This window comes from Pseudorca crassidens, chromosome 16 (genome assembly GCF_039906515.1).
Source record: "Pseudorca crassidens isolate mPseCra1 chromosome 16, mPseCra1.hap1, whole genome shotgun sequence".
In the NCBI taxonomy this organism is placed as follows: Eukaryota; Metazoa; Chordata; class Mammalia; order Artiodactyla; family Delphinidae; genus Pseudorca; species Pseudorca crassidens.
The window spans coordinates 35,185,534-35,211,236 of record NC_090311.1 but is presented as its reverse complement, the minus strand read 5'-3'; the positions used below and the strand labels follow the sequence as shown (position 1 = coordinate 35,211,236).

At 38.1% G+C, this 25,703-nt stretch overlaps 1 protein-coding gene across 5 annotated transcripts in view; it reads left to right on the top strand.

The window, feature by feature from the left end:
• PCGF5 (polycomb group ring finger 5) overlaps positions 1-25,703 on the top strand; it is a 114,844-nt gene that overhangs the window by 63,062 nt on the left and 26,079 nt on the right. For 4 of the 5 annotated variants that reach the window (XM_067710025.1, XM_067710021.1, XM_067710023.1 and 1 more), the window contains exons 3-6: positions 5,368-5,464; positions 11,273-11,328; positions 11,442-11,501; positions 13,966-14,114. In XM_067710025.1, the coding sequence (XP_067566126.1) occupies positions 5,368-5,464; positions 11,273-11,328; positions 11,442-11,501; positions 13,966-14,114 (362 nt within the window). The remainder of the gene's footprint in view (positions 1-5,367; positions 5,465-11,272; positions 11,329-11,441; positions 11,502-13,965; positions 14,115-25,703) is intronic. The other variant, XM_067710024.1, reaches the window with a different exon arrangement.

Below are 25,703 nucleotides of genomic sequence, written 5' to 3'. Positions count from 1 at the left end.
CTGGGCTTCTCATGTAAGTCTGCATTATAGAGAGAGAACACATTCATCGCATATTCTTTTGATTATGTTTTGTCCTGTGTCAGTGATTCCCTAATGGTGAATGAGAAAGTGGCTTCTGGTTAGGATTTGGCAGAGGGCCAAATCCTGGAATGGGGCAGCCTCACTGAGGCACTAGCCAGTAAGGATTTTGTGGCTGGGTTTTCCCAGTTGTCTTCTGGCTCCTTCAGTGAGAGCTTTGCACAGTTAGAGTCCTGGTGCTAATCTCCCAGAGATTTTGATTTAATTGGTCTGGGATGGGGACCATGAATCCGTTCTTTTAAAAAATCTCATTGGTGATTGTGGTGCCCATCTAAATTTGAAAACCACTGCTTTAGGTGACACAATGACTCTTTCCCTGCTAATCTGTATAACAACCTAGTTCAAATCTAAGACATGGTAAAAGGAACAATTTCACTTAGTAAGCCTTGGGCAGAAGTTTAATGATGGTTGTGATGAGCTAAATATAAAGATCAGTTAAAAATATGAAATCCTGGTGCTCGGGACCAAATGGTATTGATTTTAAGATGTGTTGCATAGTGGTTTGGATTTTAGGCCTTGAGCTGCACATCCAGCCTGGGGTTGGGTGCCATGTCTGCTACACAGCTGGGCAGATGTGGGCAGCCTGCTCAGGCTCTCCGGTATCGCATTCCTCCTTTGCCAGAGGAGGATGATAGCAGTCCATACAGTAAGCCGTACAAAGCCCTGAGCCTGATATTTGGTTAATGCTCAATAAATGTTGGCACTTGTTACCATTTAAGTGTTTTTGCAACTGGGGATATCTTTGGTGAGCCTAACTCCCTTTCTGACCAGGTGTTTCTGCTGGCTCCAGCATCTCTCTGTAGAGTGGCTGGTGAGGATGAAGTCTCTCCTTGGTCTCCACACACAGTCTTAACCGCAGACTGGGACCTTTTTAAACATCATTCTTGGGCCAGTTGAGTTAACCAGTACAGCAGTTGAGCAGTTAGACAGCTTAGTGTTAAATCTTTAAGATATTTTTAAAATGTGTTTTTCAGCTCGTATAAAAACCAAATTATAAACTAAGAATCAAAGGTCAGTTTTGTAGTGATGAGTTTTTTTTTAAGCGTCTAAGGGAAAGCAAATTCTCATTTTACTTTTTTTTTTTTCAGTTTCAGTGAAGTTCTGGCCTGTATTTCCTCAGGTTCTAATTTATAAAAGTTTGTGCTTTATTTAACAGCTTTTAAAAGCATGTGAGAGATGTATTTTCTAGAATTTTTTAATTTAAGGACTATATAAGCTACCTGAAAGGGCTATTTTGTGCAAAATATTCATTTTAAAAGGAGTTCTAATTCTACATATCTAAGGCTCCCAAATTAAGGGATAAGACATTCTTTTTCTGTATGCCTTAGATGTATAGATATAAAATTAGAAGACAGTGTAGCATATAGGTATGCACTGGATAAGACAGTGGGCTCTTGATTCAAATCCTGGCTTTCGCCACTTACTGGCTCCATGATTTTGGGCAAACTGCTGAAGTTCTCTTTCCTTTTCTTCATCTGTAAGAGGCCTAATAATATTACCTAATTAATGGGGTTTTAATGAATATTAAATTATGAAATTGTGTCGAATTAAATATATTTTGAAGTGTTTGGGTGGTACCTGTTACATAAACCTTTTTTTTTTTTTATAAACCTTTTAATTGTTAGTGATTATGATGAAAATGATGACATCCACCACCAAATCATCTGAACAAAAAAGAAAACTAGAGTAAAAATATATTTCAACATCTTAAATTTTTCTCTTAAACTATTTGAAAAAAATTTAATTAAAGACAATTACGTGCCTTAGCCTCTGTAAAAAAATTTTTTTAATTCTTTTAATGTAATATTTTATGTAGTAAGGTTAATTCCTATGCCCTATGGGATGGCTTATCTGTCATGTTTACTTGGTGGTCAGATTTAGCAGAGATGCTAAAGATGTTTTGGGGGGATGGTATTTCTACATTACATTCTTTTCCTTTGTAAAGTTAAAAACATTTTTTTAATCTGCAAAATTCGATTTCATATCAGAAATCCTGGATTCCAGTCTCTGTGCTGCCATTCATCAGGGAAGGCAGGTTACCTAGCTTGTAAAAACCTCTTCTTCATCTGCAAAAGTAGAATAAGATACTGTATCTCAAATGTTGATGTGAAAAATAAATTCACCTCCTGATGGGGCTTTCTATCTCCCTCTGTTGAGCACTATTCAGTAGAAATAAAATGTGAGCCACCTGTGTAATTTTAAATTTTCTAGTAGCCACTTAAAAAAAAACAAATGAAATTAGTTTTAATATATTTTATTTAATCCAATGTCTAAAATAGTATCAGTTCCACATGTAATTAATATAACATTAATGAGATTTTTTTCATTCTAAAAATCTGGCATGTGTTTTACACTTACAGCACATCTCAACTTGAAGTAGCAACATTTCAAGTGCTTGGGAGCCACATGCCGCTAGTGGCTATCGTGTTGGACAGTCCCGATCTAGAATATAGATTAATATTCCCCATCAGCATCCTTGAGCACTGGGGCTGCCTTGGCCTTAAGCAGCCTTATTCTTGAAACTGTGTGCACCTCTGGACAAATGAGCCTCACATTTCTTTCTTGAACAACCTAGATTAGTATCTTTGCCCCTGGGAGGATAGGCTCCTGCCCTTAGCCTTTTGGCTGACCTAGATGAAGACTTGCTCTGGGCATGTCATGTGCCTCTCTGTTTGGCCAAGGCCGGTAGACAACCAGGAATTCCTGAATACCTTGAGCATGATAAACCTTTTGAACGACAGAGCCCCAGGGCAGGATCAGAGATTCAGGACAAGATCAGGCTTTATAATACCCCTTCATTCTTGCCTCTTATCTGTACTATTTGCCTTCTTTCCCAAATTTCAGAGATGTATCTAGTGTCCCTGGGAAAAGAGCAAATACCAGCAATCTGCAAAAGAATTCAGCTTTTTTTCCTTCTGCCTCAGTGTGGCTTAGCAAGGCAGCCGTCCCTCCCAAACATTAACTTTTTAAAAGACATTTAGAATGTTTTGGAGGCCAAGAAATTTGGAGGACAGATATATTCATATCTAAGCTTTTTCTTTTTTAAGGTTTTCTAATACTGTCTTCATCCAAATTTTGTGAGAATTATAGTAAAGGGTTGTTACCCTAATGGATGTATGTCATGGTAAAAAGAGGTAGAGAATAGGGGACTCGGGTGTACTCTTACAACAAAAGAATCTGCTCAGATGTTACCTTCTTAGGAAGTCCTACCCTGATCACACACGTGCTCTCTCCCTCCCCCCTCTCTCCCCCTCCCTCCCCCTCCCTCCCTCTCCCTCCCTCCCTCTCTCCCCCCTTCTCTCTCTCCCCCCTTCTCTCTCTCCCCCCTTCTCTCTCTCCCCCCTTCTCTCTCTCCCCCCTTCTCTCTCTCCCCCCTTCTCTCTCTCCCCCCTCCCTCTCCTCCCTCCCTCCCTCCCTCCCTCTCCCTCTCCCTCTCCCTCTCTCTCTCTCTCTCTGGCACGCACACACGCACCCACGCTATCATTTTTGTGTTTGTTTTGTAAATATCACTTATTACTAACTAAAATTCTTTCACTTCCCAAATAGAATATAAGCTCCATAAGGGTATGGACTTTGTTTTGTTTACCCCTGCACCCCCAACTTCTAGTGCAATGCTTGGCTATTGAATCGATGAATAAATAAGTGAAAGGAAATACCAAGATACTATTCTCTGGATGTACTGATAATTTTAAAATTATTTACTGAGGAGAATTCTTCCCCGACCATTGTTGCTCTGACCAGTATGTGTGATGTGTTTGAACTTTCAGACCTAATCTCAGTGGTAGGAATCCTAGTGTGTACTCTTGATCAATTGTTTACATAAACTTTTACTTGTTTTAGATAGTGTGGGGCTTAAGGAGGGGGGAAAGTAGTTTGTAATGGAGTTGTAAAAGGGGGAGCTGATCAGTACCAGGTGAAAATTTAAGATTACACAGGGTAATAAAATGGAGGAGGGGGTATTGGAATAGGGAATTGGACTGAAAAATTCTTATAGTTCAGATGCTGTAAATATGTCAAAGGTTTTTGAGCAAGACAATTGATAGGTAAGAAGCTTAGGGAAAAGGTGGGAGAGATTCATAACCAGAACGATTAGTATTATTTGGAGTATTATTTGGAGGAGTGGCAGGCTGTATAGGCTTGTGGCCAAAAAGCCACAAATCATATTTTTGTTGTCTTTGTTTATAATCTTTATTTGAAATCTTAATTATCCCTTTCAGTTTCTCAGTCATTCTTTCGGTTTACCTCTTGTGCTTTTGTACCAGCTTGATGTCACTACCCATACTTCGTGCCCCTTGGAATTATGGTATCTGTGAGCACAAACTCATCATACTCTGCACAGGCCAGAAGTTCCGTTGTAACTCTTGGCTAGTCCCAGGAGCACCCTGCCAGTAAAAAGTAATCCAGACATACTGAAAACTCTCAAGTATTATTAAGAACTATTTATGTTGCATTCAAATAAACCTTTAGTAAAAGAAATAAATGCAGACTTACCAGCTTTTTTTTTTATAATATGTATATTTTTATTTTGCCATCCATCAATTTTGCTAATTTATCCAAGATCCCCGTGGATACCAAAATCTTCTGAGGCTCAAGTCCCTTACAGTCGGCCCTCCATATCCGCGAGTTCCACATCTGCAGATACCATCGGTCTTCTAAATAGAGCTACATAGAAAATCCATGGTTTCGTAATTAATAATTTCACACACATAAATATTTGAATTTGAGATTCTGTATGTTCAAAGCTTACATTTATGAGTACTTTCTAGCCCTGTTAATTTTGAGATAATTTTAACAGAATATTTTTTTCATATTTCCAGTTTGGGGGTAAATTTCTAAAATCTCTAAAGATAACATACTAGATTTTCAGGTTTTTTCAACATTGCATGGAAAGTGAATCTTTAATTTACACAGATTTTTGTGCTTCAGATTTGATTTTTATTTGGAGAAGGAAGGATGGGCCTGACTTACCAGCTTCTACCTTTCCTTGTTCTACTTCTTTAAATGAAAACCTTATCATTTTATGTAAACGCATCAGCTTTTTTTATAGTGCTATGAATAAATTGTTTGGTTTGTGAATATATTTAAAAAACAATAAGCAAAATAGTCTATACTTTTTATATTGTGGCAGTAGGCTTTATTTCAGTTGGTTCTTTTCTATAGTGTTATAATTTTAAGGTTTTATTGATTAAAGAATGGTATTTTACATGTAGTAGATAATTTTTAAGGACTATTTCTAATTACATTAAGTTCAAATGATGCATTTTAACCTAACATCTTTTTTCTTCTCAGTCTGTAAGACTTGTATTGTCCAGCACTTTGAAGATAGCAATGATTGTCCAAGGTGTGGCAACCAGGTTCATGAGACAAACCCGTTAGAAATGTTGAGGTACGTAAATGTAGTTTTAGTTCAGCTAACTTAAATAAATTACATAAACTCTTAATTTTTATTATGCATCATACTTGTTAGCGCTTTGACTCAGTTAATGTAGGTTTTATGATTTTCATTTTAAAGCATTTTATTTCAATTTAAAGTATTTTATTAAGAGGACATGAAAAACAAGGCTGTGCATATTAAATATTTAAGAAACACATTTCCAAGTTAAAAATTATAACTTTATCTCAGGCTCTGAGTTACTTTAGTTGTAGTTATTTTCAGTATTTTAGATTTATTTATTTATTTTCGCTGTGTTGGGTCTTCGTTGCTTCATGCAGGCTTTCTCTGGTTGCAGTGAGCGGGGGCCACTCTTCCTTGTGGTGTGCGGGCTTCTCATTGCGGTGGCTTCTCTTGTTGTGGAGCACGGGCTCTAGGCACATGGGCTTCAGCAGTTGTGGCTCACAGCTCTAGAGCGCAGGCTTGGTAGTTGTGGCACATGGGCTTAGTTGCTCCATGGCATGTGGAATCTTCCCGGACCAGGGCTCGAACCTGTGTCCCCTGCATTGGCAGGAGAATTCTTAACCACTGCGCCACCAAGGAAGTCCCCTATTTTCAGTATTTTAATATTCTACAAAATACTCTATATTTGCTGAGCTACACGGTAGTGGAAAGAGGGCAGACCTGATGGTCAGGGATACTAATCTTGATACTATTAATTTTTCAAACTGTATCATATATTCAAAAAGAGTGTACAAACATTTATGTAAAACTTAAAAGAATTTTTAAAATGACTACCTTTTTACCATTTACTTACTGGTATAATCATTATACCAAATAATAATAATAATATAAAGAAGTATAATCATATATTTTTAAAGATAGAAGTGCTACATAAGATCTTAATCCAAACCCTTTTTCAAGATTAGAAATTGAAATTTATAGAAGTGACACAACATTGCCTAAGGTCCTAGCAAACTCAGATGTTACTTCCCAGCTACAAACCAGGTGTCCTCACCACTAAGCCCATTTTCTTCCCACTGTTCCTACCATAGCTGTACCATAGATCAACTGTGCAATCTCAGGAAAGTACCCTGTTGAAAAACAGAATTAGATATTCTCTAGAGAGCCCTTACTAACTTCATCTCTATGTGATGTTTGCCATCATTCTATAAGTCTGGATTTGTAAGTCTTACATTTTAGACTTCTTTTCTATGTTAGTACCTATAGTTGGAATAATTTGTCTATAAGTAAACGTCTGGCCCATTGGTTTTCAAAGTGTGGTCCCCAAACCATTAGTATCTTATTAGAAACGGCAGTTCTTGGGCCCCGCCTCAGACCCTCTGAATCAGCAACTCTGAGAAGGTGCTGTAAGTGAGGGGCGTCAGAGGTATGAAGGGAGGGACAGATGCCAGCTTTAAATAAAACGGTAAGGATAGGCCTCATTGAGAAGGTGAGATCTGAGCACGGAATTGCTGTCTCTGAGGGAATTAGCCATGCATAAATCTGAGGAAAGCGTGCCTGCTCCAGGTCAGGGCAGCAGCCAGTGCACACGGCCTGAGTCATGAGTTAGGAGGGCACCTGCAACTTGTCTGAGGAGCAGCGTGGGAGCCTGGGTAGTGGGCCAGGAGCTCAGAGATTGTGGACCTGACCTCTGACCTGAGCAATTAGAGAATGGGCTTGTCATTAACGGAGATAAGGAAGACTAAGGATAGAGCAGGTTTGGGGGACAGGTAGATGGGGAGTTTGGATTTGGACAAGTTGAGTCTGTTAGGTCTGTTAATCATTTCAGAGAAGAGAGAAGTTGGCAGGTCTGTGATTCAAGGGGAGAGGTCTGGCTGGGGTTAAATATCTGGCAGTCTTCAGCATGTAGACAGTATTTAAAACTGTGGCACTGGATGAGATCATGCACGGGTGTGAGTGCAGAGAGAAGAGTAGAGGACCAAGGATTGATCCCTGGAGCATTCCAACATTGAGAGGTCAGGGAGAGGAGGAAGAACCAGCAAAGGAAACTGAAAAGGCACAGTCAGTACAGGAGAGGGAGGATCCAAGTGTGTGGCTTGGAAGCCAAGCAAAGAAGAGGGAGTGATGGACTGTGTCCGATGTTGTAAGGTGAAGACAGAGTTGACGGTTGGATTTGGCAACTTGGAGGTCATCAGCCTTGACAAGAGCACTTTCAGTAGAGCTGTGAGGCAGAAACCTAACTGGATTGTTACAGGAGAGAAAGGGAGGAAGAAGAATTAAAAACAGCGAGTATAGACAACTTTCTCAAGTTTTGCCACAAATGGGAGTGGGAGCAAAGAAATGGGGTGGTAGCCGTTCAGAGAAGTACAGTCAAGAAGGTTTTCTGTTTTGTTGTGATATGGGAGGAATAATGGCATGTGTGAAGGGACTAATCCAAGAAAGAGCAAAAAGGTAATAATAGAGTTGGGGAGAGAGGGCATTGCTGAAGCAGTGTTCTTGGGTGGTTGAGAGGGAGTGAAATCTAATAGAAGAGACTGGCTTCCTACAGGTCATGTATAGCAGCAGGTAGGAGGGCAGAGTAGACATGGGTGCAGAGGCCATAGGTAGATGTGGTGGTCAGAGTCTGCAAGTTTGTGTCTCACTGAGGAGAAGATGTTTATCAGCCAAGAGTAAGGGGGGAAAAGGCGGGTGTAGGGGTTGGCAAGAGAAGAAAGTGTGTTGTCCAGGAAAGTAAGAGAATAAATGGACTGGGAAGTGTAGTGTGAGTCCTGGCAACCTGAAAGGCGCACCTGGGTTGTAGTTACGAATTTGAAGGGGTGTGGTTGGGCTTTCCAGCCCATGGGTAGAAGGTGATGGAGAGCTGGATTGGACTGGTGGTGTGGTTACACCACATGATTCTGAGCAAGTGAGGGAGGGACAGGGGAGTCCAAAGTGCATGCAAGCTGTGGCTCTAATGACTGCTGTGGGGTAGTCCTGAATGGACGGCGAGGGCAGCGAGAACATGACGTTGGTGAGGGGTGATGTCCTGCGGGGACAGGAATGGAACTAGTTGATTCCTGAACTGTTTGTGCATAGTAAGAAGAAAATTCTTTCAGAGAATTTCGGAATGGGTATGTAGCAGATGAAGAAAAGAAAGCAATTACTAACGCCAGGGAAAGAAAAAAATTGAAGGAGGGGATATCTTTAATCAGAGTACACTGTGAATATTTAGAGAATCCTAACCATGTAAACACTCATTATTTTTAAAATGACAGTCAGACTATTAGGAAGATGAGAGTTGGGAAAACGTATGTTGGGAGGAAAGGGGCATGGCAGGATGATATCAGAGAGCTAAACCTTTATCTCCCACAGAAGGAGGTCAGAAAGACCTAGACAGCAGAGAAAGAATGGCTTTGTTTTTTAATCTATCATCCGTCTATCATATATATAGAAATATGAAAGTAAATACTAGATAAAACAGCTTGGATTTGAAAGCAGTTGCCCCTGGGGTTGTAGGAATCAGGAACAGAGAGAGCGGGGCATAAAAATGTTGTGTTTTCATATAAGGTTACAGGGAAGTTTGATTTGTAAATTATACATGTGTATTACATTAATAAAACAAATATTAAGAAGAAGAGAAATAATACTTCTCTTAAACACTGCTACTATTAAATAGTCTGGGAAAACTCTGTGAAGGAGTTAGTAGGTAAGTCCTGAAGAATCAGGTAACATCGGTTTGGTTGGAGAGTAGGAACTGGAAAAAAGTCTTTGAGCCAGGATGAAGAGCATGAGGGAGGAAAACAGATTGGAAAAGGCGAGGCATTCTTGAGGATAATTGAGTAAGTCAGTTGGCTAGAGAAGAGCAACAAGAGAGCAGCACCAGTTACAGTTTGCAGGTTGAACTCAAGTTATATAAACACGTGAAGCCAGGTGGTAGGAAGAAATTAGTTCTCGAGCAGGCAAATAATGATCAAATTAGTGCTTAAGGAAAATTCACTATGAGCATGTCAAGGTAAAGGGAAACATCTCTATGCTGTCCTCTAAATAGGGTGGTAATTGAGGGAACGGAAGGATGGGAATGTGGAAAGACTGGGTGGGAGGAACATTGAGAAGCAGCTGTTTGGGGCTTGGTGAGTAAATATGTGAAGCAGGAGAGACAGGTAGGTTAAAATAATGCTTGCATTTTGAGCCTATTTGGGAATGATATGGTATCATTTCTAAATTTAATTTTTAAAAAGTAAGACAGGTATTCAGTATTTTGTTGAAGGAGAATAGATAAGAGAGTCTTGACATATATGAACAAAAGGAGGTGCTCGGGATATTCAACATCTGTTGGAAGTATGGAACTTGAGCTCAGCAGAGAGATGCAATGTGTGTTTGTGTATATATATGTTATCTGCCTATATGTTAGTTTTGAAGTCACAAAAGTGGATGAGATCTTCAAGGAAGGCGGCCTGTAGAAAAGGTCAGAGGGTGCAGAGAGCAGAGCAAAGGAGAATACTCAGATGTAGAGGTAGTTGGAAAAAGAAAAATATCTTGGGGACAAAGGGAGTTGATAGAAAAAAAGAAAAACCAGGAAAGGAAATTCTCAAGGAGGCAGCGTCAGGCAGCACTGATAAACTGTTGCAGAGCAATGAGGAGAAAAATGACTTTAAAAGTAAGATTTTTTAAATTTTAGCTCTCAAAAAAATTTTAAATCTATTCATTATGGAAGTTATGGATGATTTGAGGAGTTCAGTCGAGTAAAAGAAGCAAAAGTATGTGACAGAAATAATGTCAACTGTGATTTCTTAGTTTTTCCAGTTGGAAGAAGAGGTTGTGTATCTGCTAACAGCTTGAAAAGACAATAGGTTAAGCCAAGGTTTGGGGGCTTTTTAGCTGTGAGAAGCGTAGCCGTGTTTTCAGTTGGAGGAGGGTCATGCCGCCGAGCAGGATGAAGGAGATGAGCGGAAAGGGTGTCTCAGGAGCAGCAGGACAAGATGAAGAAATGAAAGCCGTGGAAAGGAACAGTTGTGCTCAGATACAGCAGGAAAAGGAGACGAGAAAAATGTCAAGGGAAATAGTTACGTTTTTTATCTAGGAAAAATGGTCTAAATTTCTCAGAAGAGAAGACTGGAGATTATTTCTTTCATAGGAAAGAGCCAGAGTTGTGGTAGAGATTTTGAAAGCAATAGCTGGCTGCATCAGCTATTGCTGTATAACAAACCGCCCCTAACTTTCATGCTGAACACAACAGTAAAAGCACTTATTATTCCTCACAGTTCTGTGTGGCTCACAGATCCAGGTGGGTCTGCTGGTCTTGGCTGGGCTCGCTCTGGTGACTGCAGTCAGAGGCTGGTCAGTTGCTGCCCTGCCGATCCTGGCCTGGGTTCTGTCCTGTTGGGTTGGACTGTCCATGACCTAATGTGAGATGGCCTCAGTAGGGCAGCTTGGCTCCTTGGACATAGTGTCCTCCAGACTCGTTCTAATGGTGGCACGATTCCAAGAAAGCACACCAAAGCACGTGATATGCCTCATAAGGCTTGCGCTCAGAGCTAAGCAGTGTCACTTGTGCCACATCCTTTTGGCCCGAGCACATTTCAGGGCTGGCCCATATTCTCAGAGTAGAGAAATAGACTCCATCCGTTTATCAAAGTCCTGTTCAGAGGGGCAAGATTGTAGAGAGAGCTGGGGACGGGACCATTTTTGTAATCTGTGTTCCACTGGGACAGGCTAGAAATAGATGTGCTCCACTCGCAGAGCAGTTGGGTGTGGTACTTGTGCCAAAACTGTGTATGTTCTATATTTTGTAGTATATGTGAGATGCAGATCTTAAATGGTTTACCTATTGGATTTTGATGTCTTCATTGTTTGTATATTCTCTTTTTTCCTCTTTGGAAGGTTGGATAACACATTAGAGGAAATTATATTTAAGTTGGTCCCTGGACTACGAGAACGTAAGTTGCTCTTTGGGTTCTTGCAGAGTTTTGTGTTTTGTGAAATCACCATTTCTGTTAAAGACTTCATGATTGTGTTTCTATTACTTTTATAATTTTTTCTTTTAAATTAGAAGAACTTGAGCGTGAGTCTGAATTTTGGAAGAAAAACAAGCCTCAAGAAAATGGACAAGGTGATTTTTTTTTTACTTCTATATCTGATGGAATCTCTCAAATTGGTCAGCTTTTTGTAGCTGTGGTGAACTAATCTGTCTCTTCAAGCTCAAGTTTCTCCTGTACAAGGGGTACAATTCATGTACCCCTTTACATTCTGAACCTTTCTCTGATTATGAACTTTTTATATAGAATCATGAGATTTTAAATAAATGCATGTAAATCTGGAGTCAGTCCAGTTGAAGGTAATTGGAAATAGAGGAAATTGGGACGAGAAAAAGGAGATAAAACAGAAGAGTGACCGTTGATTATAGCAGTATTAGCTGGAGAGCTAAAGGAGACTGAAGTCAGAAATAGCCATAGCCTGCAACTAAACAGTGAGGCGTTTGCTGTTGTATTTTATTTTGTGTGTTTAATGGGAGAGGGAACTGGGATGTGGCTGAGAGCCAGATCAGAGGATCTTGCCGTGCTCTGATAATCTGGAACGAACTTTTCATAGGTAGAGCTCAGATGATACAAATTTATATATCCTAAAATTTGAAAAATATTTCTAGACACTTATGGGAATTTTCCCCATCACCTATGCTAAGTGACCAAATTTCCCTTTTGGGTCCCAGGAGCCTCAGAAATCAGCAATTTTTAATAATTAAGGAAAGTGGCAAACATTACTGGGCAGAGTAATGTTTTTAGCATGTATATAATTCACACAAAAGAAAAAGAAGTACAACGTATCTGAAATTATAAGTAGTATCCTTTCTTATTGACGTTAAATATGAGGTTTGTTTCAAGATGGCCTAAAAATACCATGGAAATCTTTGAAGGATATATGTCTGTTTTTATAGGCTCACTTGTGAGCTCAGTCTTCCATCCCTGGTTTTTCTATACGATTCACAGGATTGTCAATTACATATCATTAAAATGGCTTTCTCACTTCATATGTAAAATGGGGATCAGAGTTTTTTTAGTTCAACTTAACTGTGCAGGGCTGGCTTCCTATAGCAGGGGAGGTTTGAGAATAGTTTTGAATGATTGGAATAAGGTAGCAAGGGATTATTTTTAATCTATAATCAAAACACTGAAATGGGCAAAGAAGCCAAGCCTGGCAAAAAACGACTTAACTAAAGGCTTGTTTTACCCAAGTGTAAATTGCAATTTAGACAGTAGTGCTATACTAAAAATATAGGTAAAATTGACTGAATGTTCCAGTTTTTGCCTGCTTTTTCAAGAGGACAGGAGCCAGGCCTTGTCATCAGAAGCTATGGGGTCGGGTTAGTCCATGACTGTGTGTCTTACAGATTGACTAGCCAAGGACTGTAGCCTACTTTGCGTTTATCTCCCTTTTCCCATATTTCTGCCTTTTTAAAGTATTTTATCATATTTGGTCTTTAGTTTGGGTGAAGAATTTGGACCTTTTCTTGGAGCTGGATCTTGGTTCATAGAAGGCAGCTCCTGTCTATGTGGGTTCCATACAAAAAGGCAGAAGAGAGAGCCCACCTGCCCTGTATGATAACATCTGTAATGCTTTTACTACAGTCATTAAAGAGGAGCTAAGTGGTCTTTTTTTTTCCCTGGGATTTTCTATACTGTAATGCTTGGCTGACTAATTCTTTCAAGTTTCAGCTTACAGACATTTTATCTGGAAATCTCCCCTGAATCTCTGCTTCACCCCAGAGTTTGGGTTTATTAACTCTGTTATATGTGCCCACCTGGTCTATCTTACCTCTTATATCAGAGTCCTTTTCGACATCTCCGTCTGTTTTCTTTACTTGCCTGTACCTCCTCCTAAATACTCTGACACGATGAGGGTGAGGATGATAACACTACAGTTTCAATATTGTTTCCTCAGGCCTAGTTAGTCTTAACAGAGTTCAAGGCACTCAGTAAATGAATGAATCAACAAGTATAGTTGCATTATATGTAGCCTTCTGGTATTTCATAGGTTAAATACATTTGTTTATAGTATGCTACTCAGATTTCTTTGATGGTGTTTTAATGCTACATAGTTACATATATGTTAAAAAAGCTAATTCATTCTATTTATTTCACTAGCTAATTTTATGAATATCTAGTAATTTGAAATTTTGAGAACTTAGAGAATATTTTAGTTTGAAAAGAGTACTTGGTTTTAAGTTTTGAATATATATAGAATTTGGAAGTATTTTTATATCTTATCAATTTCTAAGCGGTCTCATCACTAATGGCAGTCATTTTTGTGACCAAATATAGCTAGTCCTGAGTCTTTCATTTGGATGTCCCAGTGAGCCTAGAAGTCGTAAGCTATGTTCATAAGTCACTGATGGGTTTTTTAAAAATATTTCCATTGTTGAGTGGTTGGGACATTTAAAGGTACTAAAAGTTTCAGTTATATATTCTTCATCAAAAACTGTTAAGAAATGTTTTTTAAAGTTTGTTTTCATGGTTAGTATATTGTTGCTTAACTATAAAATCAAACTGAGTTAACTTAGCTTTATTTAAATTATACAGATGATACTTCAAAAGTTGACAAACCTAAAGTAGATGAAGAAGGTGATGAAAATCAAGATGATAAAGACTATCACAGAAGTGACCCACAAATTGCTATATGTCTAGATTGTTTACGAAATAATGGACAATCAGGGGACAATGTAGTAAAGGTGAGTGGACAAGTACAGTTGTTTTTTTCATAATCATTTATAGTAAACCTTTCATAACGTGTTGATGAATTTTCCTACTGTTTCAGAGTGTTTGCTTTCAAATTTTTTATTATTTCACATTTTTTATTAAACAAATAGAATGTCATTCTCCTACAGTCTCTTACCTGCAAATAGCCAAGCAGTTGCTTACTTCAGGCTCCTGATTTCTAAACCTCACAACTGAACCGTCCTGGGTCACTGCCACCACCTAGTGGCCAATGAGGAGAATCACGCCTCTATTTCTCCTCTTTCAACCTCCTTTTATACCTTTGTTGGGAGTTCATATACACTGTTTTTCCCTTTTTAAGTGTAGTCACCAACTCAGACTCAGATCGTTTCATGTTGGGAAACATCCTCAACCTTTTATTCATCCTCTTCTGATTTTCTCTTTTGTTTCTCTGTTTTTATTTGCAATTCAAAAAAGCTATCCATATCATGGCTAATACATTTTATGAACAACATAATTGGTTTTGATGGATGTCATAAAGTACCCGTGAACTTTTCCTTTACTTCCTCTGTGTGATCTGTAGGCCAGTGAGTTGAATTTTTTTTTTTTTTTGCGGTACACGGGCTTCTCACTGTTGTGGCCTCTCCCGTTGCGGAGCACAGGCTCCAGACGTGCAGGCTCAGCGGCCGTGGCTCACGGGCCTAGCCACTCAGCGGCATGTGGGATCTTCCCAGACCGGGGCACGAACCCGTGTCCCCTGCATCAGCAGGTGGACTCTCAACCACTGCGCCACCAGGGAAGCCCAAGTTTTTTTACTAATACATTTAATTTTTTAAATGTATTTAAAAAATTCATTTAATGAACTTTTTACTAATACATTTAATGAAATTTTCCTGTCAGGAAGTTAAAAACAAAATTTTTCAACTCTGATTAAGTTTTCCCAGCATCTTGCAAAAAGAAATATGTATTAGCATAGTGATTCAATGAATATTTATCCACTCTGTGGATATTAGTCAGTGAAGATGTAAATAATAAGTTTTTTTCACTCAGGGACTTTTGGTTGGGTCTTATACATACAAACAGTTATAATACAATAAGGTATTTCATTTAGTTAAGAGAGGTTGGTTGGACAAGGCATGTATTAGAGTACAGCAGTATTTAGAGAAGTGGCCACTGTACCTATTTATCCTTCCAGGCTTCCCTATTGGCTTTTATGCTCTGGTGCAGCACCCTTTCCTTTTTGTCAGTCTTTTCATCAATTTTTAATAACTTTACATTTCTCTCTTATTCCCAGTCATTTCTGTAATCCTCTTTTGGGGATGTTTTTCTTAATAGAGATTATGATCATTCTTTAGCTCTCTAGTACATGAGTTATTATCTTGTAGTGAAAATTAAGTCAATAGAAAGGTGGAATATCTCTTCATAAATAAATGTGAAGTCTACTTCTCTGCAGGCTTTCTAGTATGAAAGTTATAAAACATTGCATTTTAGAAATTCATCTGAAAAATTAACTACCCCCTGCCTTGATATTCTTTTTGGCATCTTGGACGCTTTGCCATTCCAGTTGACTTTTTATCTTTTCACTCTTTCCTTTATAGACTTTTCTCCATCCTTCTACCTTCATTCTTAAAACCACTTTTACAGCCTACATGATATATACTGTGCTCCCCAATTCTCACCTTTTCTCTCTGGCCACTCCTATACTGTCTCCACTGACTCTACTTCTTCCTGTCTTCTGCTTTATATATGTGAGTATAGCTAATACCTAGTCCTCCACTCAATTATTCTCTCTCTACAGTCATCCGAGGAGGTCACTTCTATTTTTTGTGTTTTCAGCTATTCAAAGAACTTTCAAATCCCCCTTTCCAAACCTGCCATCTCTCCCAAGTGGAAGTATTATATCTCTAACTACTTTCAGTATCCTAGTTGGGAGTTTCACTAATACATAAAACTTAACACGTTTAAAGACAAATTTGTCATACTGTACTTCCACCTAAGTTTACTCCAAATATACTGTTTCAGTTATCACTACCATCTTTTTTTTCTTTTTTAAGTTTTATTTGTTTATTTTTATTTAACACCTTTCTTGGAGTATAATTGCTTTACAATGGTGTGTTAGTTTCTGCTGTATAACAGAGTGAATCAACTATGCGTATACGTATATCCCCATATCCCCTCCCTATCCCACCCATCTAGGTGGTCACGAAGCACCAAGCTGATCTCCCTGTGCTATGCAGCTGCTTCCCACTAGCTGTCTATTTTACATCTGGTTCACTACTATCTTTCAGCCAATCATAGAAATTCAAAATCTTGGACGTTTTTTACCTTCTACCCTTCCCCTTCAACCAGTCATAAGTCCTGCAAAATTCCCCTCAGTCCACTGCTGCTCACCTTATATCTAGATTTTTGAAAGTAGTCTGAACTGTTTCCTGTATCCTTAATTTCTTTTATTATGCAGGGCTGAGGCTTCAGCCTGCGTGTGTGCAAGCACCCATGGCCACTGTCAGGGTCAAGTAGTAGGCACTTTGGGCGCTGTGGGCCATATGGGCTTTGTTGCAACTACTCAGCTTGCTTATTTTAGCAGTAAAGCAGCCATAGACGATAGTGAACAAACTGGCTTGGCTGTGTTCCAATTAAACTTTACTAACGAAAATAGATAGCCAGATTTGGCTTGAGGGCTATGGCCATAGTTTGCCACATTCTAGAATCAAGTATTAACTCCTTGTGTTAGCATTCAAGCTCTTTCACTAACCCCTATCTTGATGAGTTTATCTTCCATTATTCCCATCAATGAATCTGTCTCTCAAGACACAGGATTATTGTCATTTATTTGTGAATACCAACATAAAAGTTGGCACCCATATTTGACAAAGGATTTGCATCCAGAATATATAAAGGCTTGTATTAAGAATATTTAAAACCCTCTAAAACTTTGAATAGTCCTTCCTTTTTCTTCCCTGTTCTCACCACTGTCCTAGACTTCTGTCAAGACCCAAGAGACCTCTATTTTTTGTGACGTTTTTTCCACCTTAGTGAATCCCTTCTGAAATTCTAAGACTTGCATTTATTTATTAAATCAGCATTTATTGTGTTCCTAAAGGTACCAGGCACTGATATTGTCTTTTATCTTTTTTGGTGTGTGTTTTTTCCTTGAAACTGGATTACATACCGCTTAAAGACAGAAAAATTATGCCTGCATTCCTTTACAGCCTTCTCAACCATCTCATTCCTCTGTAGTAGGATGAGATTCTCAAATGTGGTGGTGTAGTAGTTGCATGTATGGTTTATACAGTATACCTACTTCAGTTCAAAAGTCAAGAGCAAGAAGGTAATGAAAATAGAAGAGTAAGGACTGCCAAAAATTTGCTCCTCCATAAAAGCAGTGAAAAAACTGGCAAAAACTTTCAGAGTCAATTAGTAGGCCCTAAACTGTCACCTTTGGCTGACCTTGAGGCTCTGCACAAGCAGGAAGTGAAGACTTAGGCAGAATTGTCAACAACCTGGTTGAGTGTTGGAGGTGTGCCCCAAAACTCATATAGAGTCCCTCAGCAAAGACCAGGAGACTTAACTGGGTCCAGGTGTATAAGGAAATCTCTGTGCAGTTGTTAGCTGACCACTAGGTAGAAACTTCAGTGGCCACATACTGTAAAGAATACAGGCTTTACAGAATTAGTTTAGGAAAGTTGTTAAACAATGAGAAACAAGAAAAAGCCACAACAGCAATGCCTGAGGAGCAGGCAGGAGTTTGATTTCCAGTGTTAGCACATTATTTTAAATGTTCAGTTTTCAACAAAATATTATGAGACAGATAGAAACAAGAAAGTATAGCCCATATATAGGAAAAGAAGCGGTCAATAGAAAATGTCCCTGAAGATGCCCAGACACTGAACTTGACTAAATATACATTTTAAAATCATCCATTTAAGATATGTGCAAAGACTACAGTAATCAAAACAGTATGGTACTGGCACAAAAACAGAAATATAGATCAATGGAACAGGATAGAAGTCCAGAGATAAACCCACATACCTAGGGTCAACTAATCTGCGACAAAGGAGGCAAGGTATACAATGGAGAAAAGACAGTCTCTCCAATAAGTGGTGCTGGGAAAACTGGAAAGTTACACGTTAAAAAATGAAATTAGAACACTCCCTAACACCATACATAAAAATAAACTCAAAATGGATTAAAGACCTAAATGTTAAGGCCAAATACTATAAAACTCTTAGAGGAAAACATAGGTAGAACACTCTGACATAAATCACAGCAGTATCTTTTTTGATTCACCTCCTAGAGTAATGAAAATAAAAATAAACAAATGAGACCTAATTAAATTTAAAAGCTTTTGCACCGCAAAGGAAACCATAAACAAAATGAAAAGACAACCCACAGAATGGGAGAAAATATTTGCAACTGAAGCAACTGACAACGGATTAATCTCCAAGATACACAAACAGCTCATGCAGCTCAATATCAAAAAAAAAAAAAAAAAATGACCCAATCAAAAAATGGGTGGAAGATCTAAATAGACATTTCTCCAAAAAAGACATACAGATGGCCAAAAAGCACCTGAAAAGATGCTCAACATCACTAATTATTAGAGAAATGCAAATCAAAACTACAATGAGGTATCACCTCACACCAGTCAGAATGACCATCATCAAAAAATCTACAAACAATAAATGCTAGAGAGGGTGGGGATGTAAATTGGTACATATATCTGGAGAGTACTGTAATTTGAAAAGATACATGCACCCTCTTGTTCATCACAGCCCTATTTACAATAGCCAAGACATCAAAGCAAATTAAATGTCCATCAGCAGAGGAATGGATAAAGAAGATGTGGTACGTATATACAATGGAATATTACTCAGCCATAAAAAAGCACAAAATAATGCCATTTGCAGCAACATGGATGGACTGAGAGATTATCATGCTAAGTGAAGTAAGCCAGAGAAAGACAAATATCATATGATGTCACTTATACGTGGAATCTAAAAAAAATGGTACAAATGAACTTATTTACAAAACAGCAGTAGAGTCACAGATGTAAAAAACAAACTTATGGTTACCAAAAGTGAAGGGAGGGGGAGCAGATAAACTAGGAAATTAGGATTAACAAATACACACTAATATATATAAAACAGATAGCTAATAAGAACCTACTGTACAGCTCAAAGAATGGGCTTCCCTGGTGGCGCAGCGGTTGAGAATATGCCTGCTAATGCAGGGGACACGGGTTCGAGCCCTGGTCTGGGAGGATCCCACATGCCGCGGAGCAACTAGGCCCGTGAGCCACAGCTACTGAGCCTGCGCGTCTGGAGCCTGTGCTCCGCAACAAGAGACGCCGCGATAGTGAGAGGCCCGCGCACCGCGATGAAGAGTGGCCCCCGCTTGCCGCAACTAGAGAAAGCCCTCGCACGGAAATGAAGACCCAACACAGCAAAAATAAATAAATTAATTAATAAAAACTCCTACCCCCAACATCTTAAAAAAAAAAAAAAAAAAAGCTCATGCTCTTATTTGCTACTTCTGGAAATAAAGAGTAAATGCAAGTCACTAGCATCTTCCCCAGAAATTATCTACATGGGGTCCCTGTTTAGTGGTATTCCCACTGCTTAAATATGTTTAAAAAAAAAAAAAGAAAAAAAAGAATGGATATAGGTATATGTATAACTGATTCACTTTGCTGTACAGCTGAAACTAACAACACTGTAAATTAACTATAATCCAATAAAAAAAAAGTTTTAATATGCAAAGAACTAAAAGAAATTATACCTAAACATCTACATGAAAGTACAAGAACAATCTCACCACCTAGAGAATATTAATTAAAAGATAGAAATTATTTTTTTAAATGTTCTGGAGTTAAAAAGTGCAATAAATGAAATGAAAAATTAACTGAAGGGATTCAGTGGCAGATTTGAGTCATAGGAAATGAACCCCAAAACTTGAAGATAGATTGAGATTACGCAGTTTGAGGAACAGAAAGAAAAGTAATGAAGAAAAATGAGTGGATACCTGTAGGATAGCATCAGACTTACCAACATACACATAATGGAAGTCCCCAAAGAAGACGAGAAAAGGACAGAAAGTATATTTGAAGTTTTTGGCCAAAAACTTCACAAATTTGATGAAAAACTTTAAATATCCCAGAAGTTCAACAAACTCCAGATATGATAAACTCAAAGAAATTCATAGCTAGACTCATAATGATCAAACTGTTAAAAGACAGAAAATCTTGGAAGCAACAATAAAGAAGTGGCTCATCAGTTACAAAGGATGTTCAATAAGGTTAGTAGCTGATTTCTCATCAGAAGCTATAAAGGCCAGAAGGCAGTAGGATGACATATGCAAAGTGCTGAAAGAAAAAAACCTGTCAACCAAGAATTCTATGTCCATCAAAAACTTACACCCTTCAAAAAGGAAGGAGAATTTAAAATACTGCCAGGTAAACAAAATGTAAGAGACTGTGTCACTACCAGACCTTCTCTGCAAATAATGAAGGGCGTCCTTCAGGCTTAAACAAAACGACACTTAGTACTCAAATCCACATTAATAAATAGAGACCACTAGTAAAGGTAACTGCACAGGTAAATATAAAAGGCAAAAGTAAAGTATGTTTTGTGTGTAAACTTTTTTTCTCCTATCTGCTTTAAAAGATGACTGCATAAAGCAGTAACTAAATTTATGTTAATGGGCACACTAAGTATAAAGATGTAATTTGAGACAGTAACAGCCGGGGGCGGGGGGAGCAGCTACATAGGAGCAAATTTTTCTGTGCTATTGGAATTAAGATAGTATTATTCCAGAGTAGACTGTTATAAATTTAGATGTCAGTTGTAATCTTCAGGGAAATCACAAAGAAAGTCACTTGAAAATACACAGTAAAAGAAATGACAAGGCAGTTAAAGAGGCATTTTGTAGTATATCATTTCAACACAAAATAAAACAGTAATTGAGAAACAGAGGAACAAAAAGGCCTAAGATACAACAGAAAACAAATTTTTTAAATGGCAGATATAAATCCTACCCTAACAGTAATTATCTTGAAATGGATTAAACTTTCCAGTTAAAGGCAAGTATTGGCAGACTGCATTAAAAATACATGATACAACTCTTATGTTGTCTGCAAGAGACATAGCTTAGGTTCAAAGACACAAATGGGTTGAAAGTAGGGGAATGGAAAAAGAAATACCGTGCAAACAGTAGCCAAAAGAGCAGGAGTGGCAATAGACTTTCAGACAAAAATTATCAGAAACAAAGAAGGACATTTTATAATGATAAAAGTGTTAATCCATCAAAGAAATATAGCAGTTATAAATATAAATGCACCTAACAACAGAGCCCCAAAATATATGAAGCAAAAACTGACGGAATTGAAGGGAAAAATAGACAATTCAACAATAATACCACTTTCAGTAATGGACTTCAATACCACACTTTTAATAATGGATAGAACAACTAGAAAAAAAGGTCAATAAGGAAACAGAAGATTTGAACAGCACCAAAACTAGCTAGACCTAATAGACATCTCTAGACTGCTGTACCCAACAACAGCAGGATACACATTCTTTTCAAGCTCATATAGAACATTCTTCAGGACAGACCTTATGTTAGGCTATAGAAGAAGTTTCAATAAACTTAAAAGGATTGAAATCATACAAAGTATATTGTCCAACCACAATGGAATGAAATTAGAAATCAATAACAGGAGGAAATTCGTCAAAATTCACGAGTGTGTGGAAATTAAGCAACAGAGTCCTTTATTAACAGTGTGTGAAAGAAGAAATCACAAGGGAAATTAGAAAATCCTTTGAGATGAATGAAAATGAAAGCACAACATGCCAAAACTGATGGGATGTGGCGAAAGCAGTGTTTAGAGGGAAATTTATACTTATGAAACACCTACATTAAAACAGAAGGAAGATCTCAGATTAATAACCTAGTCTTCTATCTTAAGAAACTAGAAAAAGGAAAAACTAGAAGTAGAAGAAAGCAATTAATAAAAAGATTTGATTGGGGAAAAATGAAAGAGAATAGAAAAGCAGCAAAGAAAGTTAATGAAACCAAATATTTGTTCTTTGAGAAGATGAAAATCAGCAAATCTTTTACTAGACAAAGAAAGAGGACTCAACTTACTAAAATCAGGAAAGAAAGAAGGGATGTTACTAGCAACCTTACAGAAATAGAAAGGATTACAAGAGAATGCTATGAAAAATAGTATGCCAACAAATTAGATAACCTAGATGAAATGGAAAATTCCTAGAAAAACACAAACTACCAAAACTGACTCAAGAAGAAATATTAAAATCTGAAGACCTATAACAAGCAAAGAGATGAAATAAGTAATTTAAAAGAAAAATGTTCCCGCAAAGCAAATCCCAAATGTTTAAGTAAGAATTAACACCAGTCTTTCATAAACTCTTCCAAAAGATAGAAGAGGAATACTTCCCAACTCATTCTGTAGGCCAATTATCACCCTGATACCAAAACCAAAGACATCACAACTTCTGTGCATCAAAAGACACAATCAAGAGAGTGAAGGGCTTCCTTGATGGCACAGTGGTTGAGAGTCCGCCTGCTGATGCAGGGGACACGGGTTCGTGCCCCGATCCGGGAAGATCCCACATGCTGCGGAGCAGCTAGGCCTGTGAGCCATGGCTGCCGAGCCTGCGCGTCCGGAGCCTGTGCTCCGCAACGGGAGAGACCACAACAGTGACAGGCCCGCGTACTGCCAAAAAAAGAAAAAAAAGAGTGGTGAAAAGGCAACCTACAAAATGGGAGAAAATATTTGCAAATCATAACTTTAGGGGTTTTTTTGTTTTCTTTAGACTTCCTTTTTTTTTTGAATTTTTTTTTTATCCAGCAGTTTCTTAGTAGTTATCTAGTTTATACATATTAGTGTATACATGTCAATCCGAGTCTCCCAATTCATCCCAACAACAACAACAACCCCCCCGCCGCTTTCCCCCCTTGGTGTCCATACGTTTGTTCTCTACATCTGTGTCTCTGTTTCTGCCTTGCAAACCGGTTCATCTGTACCATTTTTCTAGATTCCACATATATGTGTTAACATACAGTATTTGTTTTTCTCTTTCTGAGTTACTTCACTCTGTATGACAGTCTCTAGGTCCCTCCACGTCTCTACAGATGACCCAATTTCGTTCCTTTTTATGGCTGAGTAATATTCCATTGTATATATGTACCACATCTTCTTTATCTGTTCGTCTGTCGATGGGCATTTAGGTTGCTTCCATGACCTGGCTATTGTAAATAGTGCTGCAGTGAACATTGGGGTGCATGTGTCTTTTTGAATCATGGTTTTCTCTGGGTGTATGCCCAGTAGTGGGATTGCTGGGTCATATGGTAATTCTATTTTTAGTTTTTTAAGGAACCTCCATACTGTTCTCCATAGTGGCTGTATCAATTTACATTCCCCCCAACAGTGCAAGAGGGTTCCCTTTTTCCACACCCTCTCCAGCATTTGCATAACTTTAGGGGTTAGTATGCAGACTATATAAAGAACTCTGAAACTCAACAACAAAAATAAATAATCCAATTAAGAATTGGGCAAAGGGGTTAAATAGACATTTCTCTAAAGGTGATATACAAATGGCCAACAGGCATATGAAAAGATGCTCAATCAACATCACTGATTATCAGAGAAATGAAAAACAAAACCACAATAATATATCACCCTTTAGGATGGCTACTATCAAAAACAAAACAGAAAAAATAGCAAGGGTCAGTAAGGACATGGAGACATGGGAACATTTGTGCACTACTGGTGAAATTGTAAATTGTGCAACCCCTATGGAAAACAATGTGGCGATTCCTTCAAAACCTAAACAGAATTACCTTATGATCCAGCAATCTCATTTCTGGGTATATATGCAAAAGAATTGAAAGCAGAGTCTGGACACCCATGTTCATAGATGCACTATTCACAATAGCCAAGGAGGTGGAAGCATTCCACATATCCATCAACAGATAACAAAATGTGGTGTATACAGTGGATACAGCCTTTAATCATTCAGCCTTTAAAAGGAAGGAAATCCTGTCATGTCCTACAACATGGATGAACTTGAGGACATTATGCTAAGTGAAATAAGCCAATCACAAAAAGACAGATACTATGTGATTCCACTTGAGGTATCTATTCAAATACATAAAAACAGACAGTATTATGGTGGTTACCGGGGCTGGGAGGAGGGGGGAAAAAGGAGTTGTTAGTGTAAGGTTTTCAGTTTGTCCCAGTGAAAAAATTCTGAAAATCTGTTTCACAACAGTGTCAATATACACAACACTGCTCAAGTATACACTTAAAAACAGTTAAGATGGTAAGTTTTGTGTTCTGTGTTCTTTACCACAATTAAAATTGCAAAAAAAACTTTAGAAGAACGGAAAATTATGACGTTTTCTTCATGAATACAGATGCAAAAATCAACAAAATACTAGCCAACTGAATCCAGCAACATGTGAAAAAGGATTGTACATCATGATCAAGGTTGGTTCAATGGTGATATACCATATTACTAGAATAAAGGTGTGAAAACTACATAATCATCTCAGTAGATGAAGAGAAAGCATTTGACAAAATCCAGTACTCTTTCTTGGTAAAAACACTCAACAGATTATGACTAGAAGGGAACTGCCTCAACCTGAAAAAGGTATCTACAAAAAAACCCACAGCTATCATCATAGTTAATGTTGAAAGCTTTTCCCCTTCGATCGGGAATAAGACAAGGATGTCTGCTTTCACCACTTCTATTCAACATTGTGCTAGAGTTTCTAGCTAGAGTAATTAGACAAGAAAACAAAACTAAAATCATCCAGACTAGAAAAGAAGTAAAACTGTTTCTGTTTGCACATGGTATGGTCTTGTATATAGAAAATCCTTAGGAGTCCACAGAAAAAGTATGTTAGCGAGAAAACAAGCTTAGCAAGGTTACAGGATACAAGAACTAGGAATAAATGGGGAATGTACAGTCCAAAAATGAAAGTTAAAAAAGTGATTTCATTTTACAGTAGCATCAGAAAGAATAAAATACTTAGGAGGAATATGTTTAACCAAAAAAGATGTAACATCTGTGTACTGAAAACTACAATACAGCAAAAGAATTTAAGAAGGCCTCAATAGATGGGAGGGCATCCCATGTTTCTGAATTAGAAGACTTACTTAATATTGCTAAGATGGCAGTCCTACCCAAATTGCTCTTCATATTCAATGAAAATTCTAACCAAAATTCTAACTGCCTTTTATGGGACCTGGAATAGTCAAAAACACTCTAAAGAACAAAAACATGGAAGGACAATTTCAAAACCTGCTTCAAAGCTCTAGTAATCAAGACAGTGTGATAACTGGCATAAGCGTAGGCATAAATGAGTGAAACAGAATTGAGATTCAGAAATAAATCCATATATCTATGATGAGTTTATTTTCGACACGGGGCAAAGTTAATTCAAGGAGAAAGAATAATCTTTCAACCAGTGATGCTAAAAGAACTGAATATCCATATGTAAAAAATGAACTCGGATCCCTGCCTCATGCTATGTACAAAAATTAATTCACAACGGCCCAAGCACCTAAGTGTAACAGC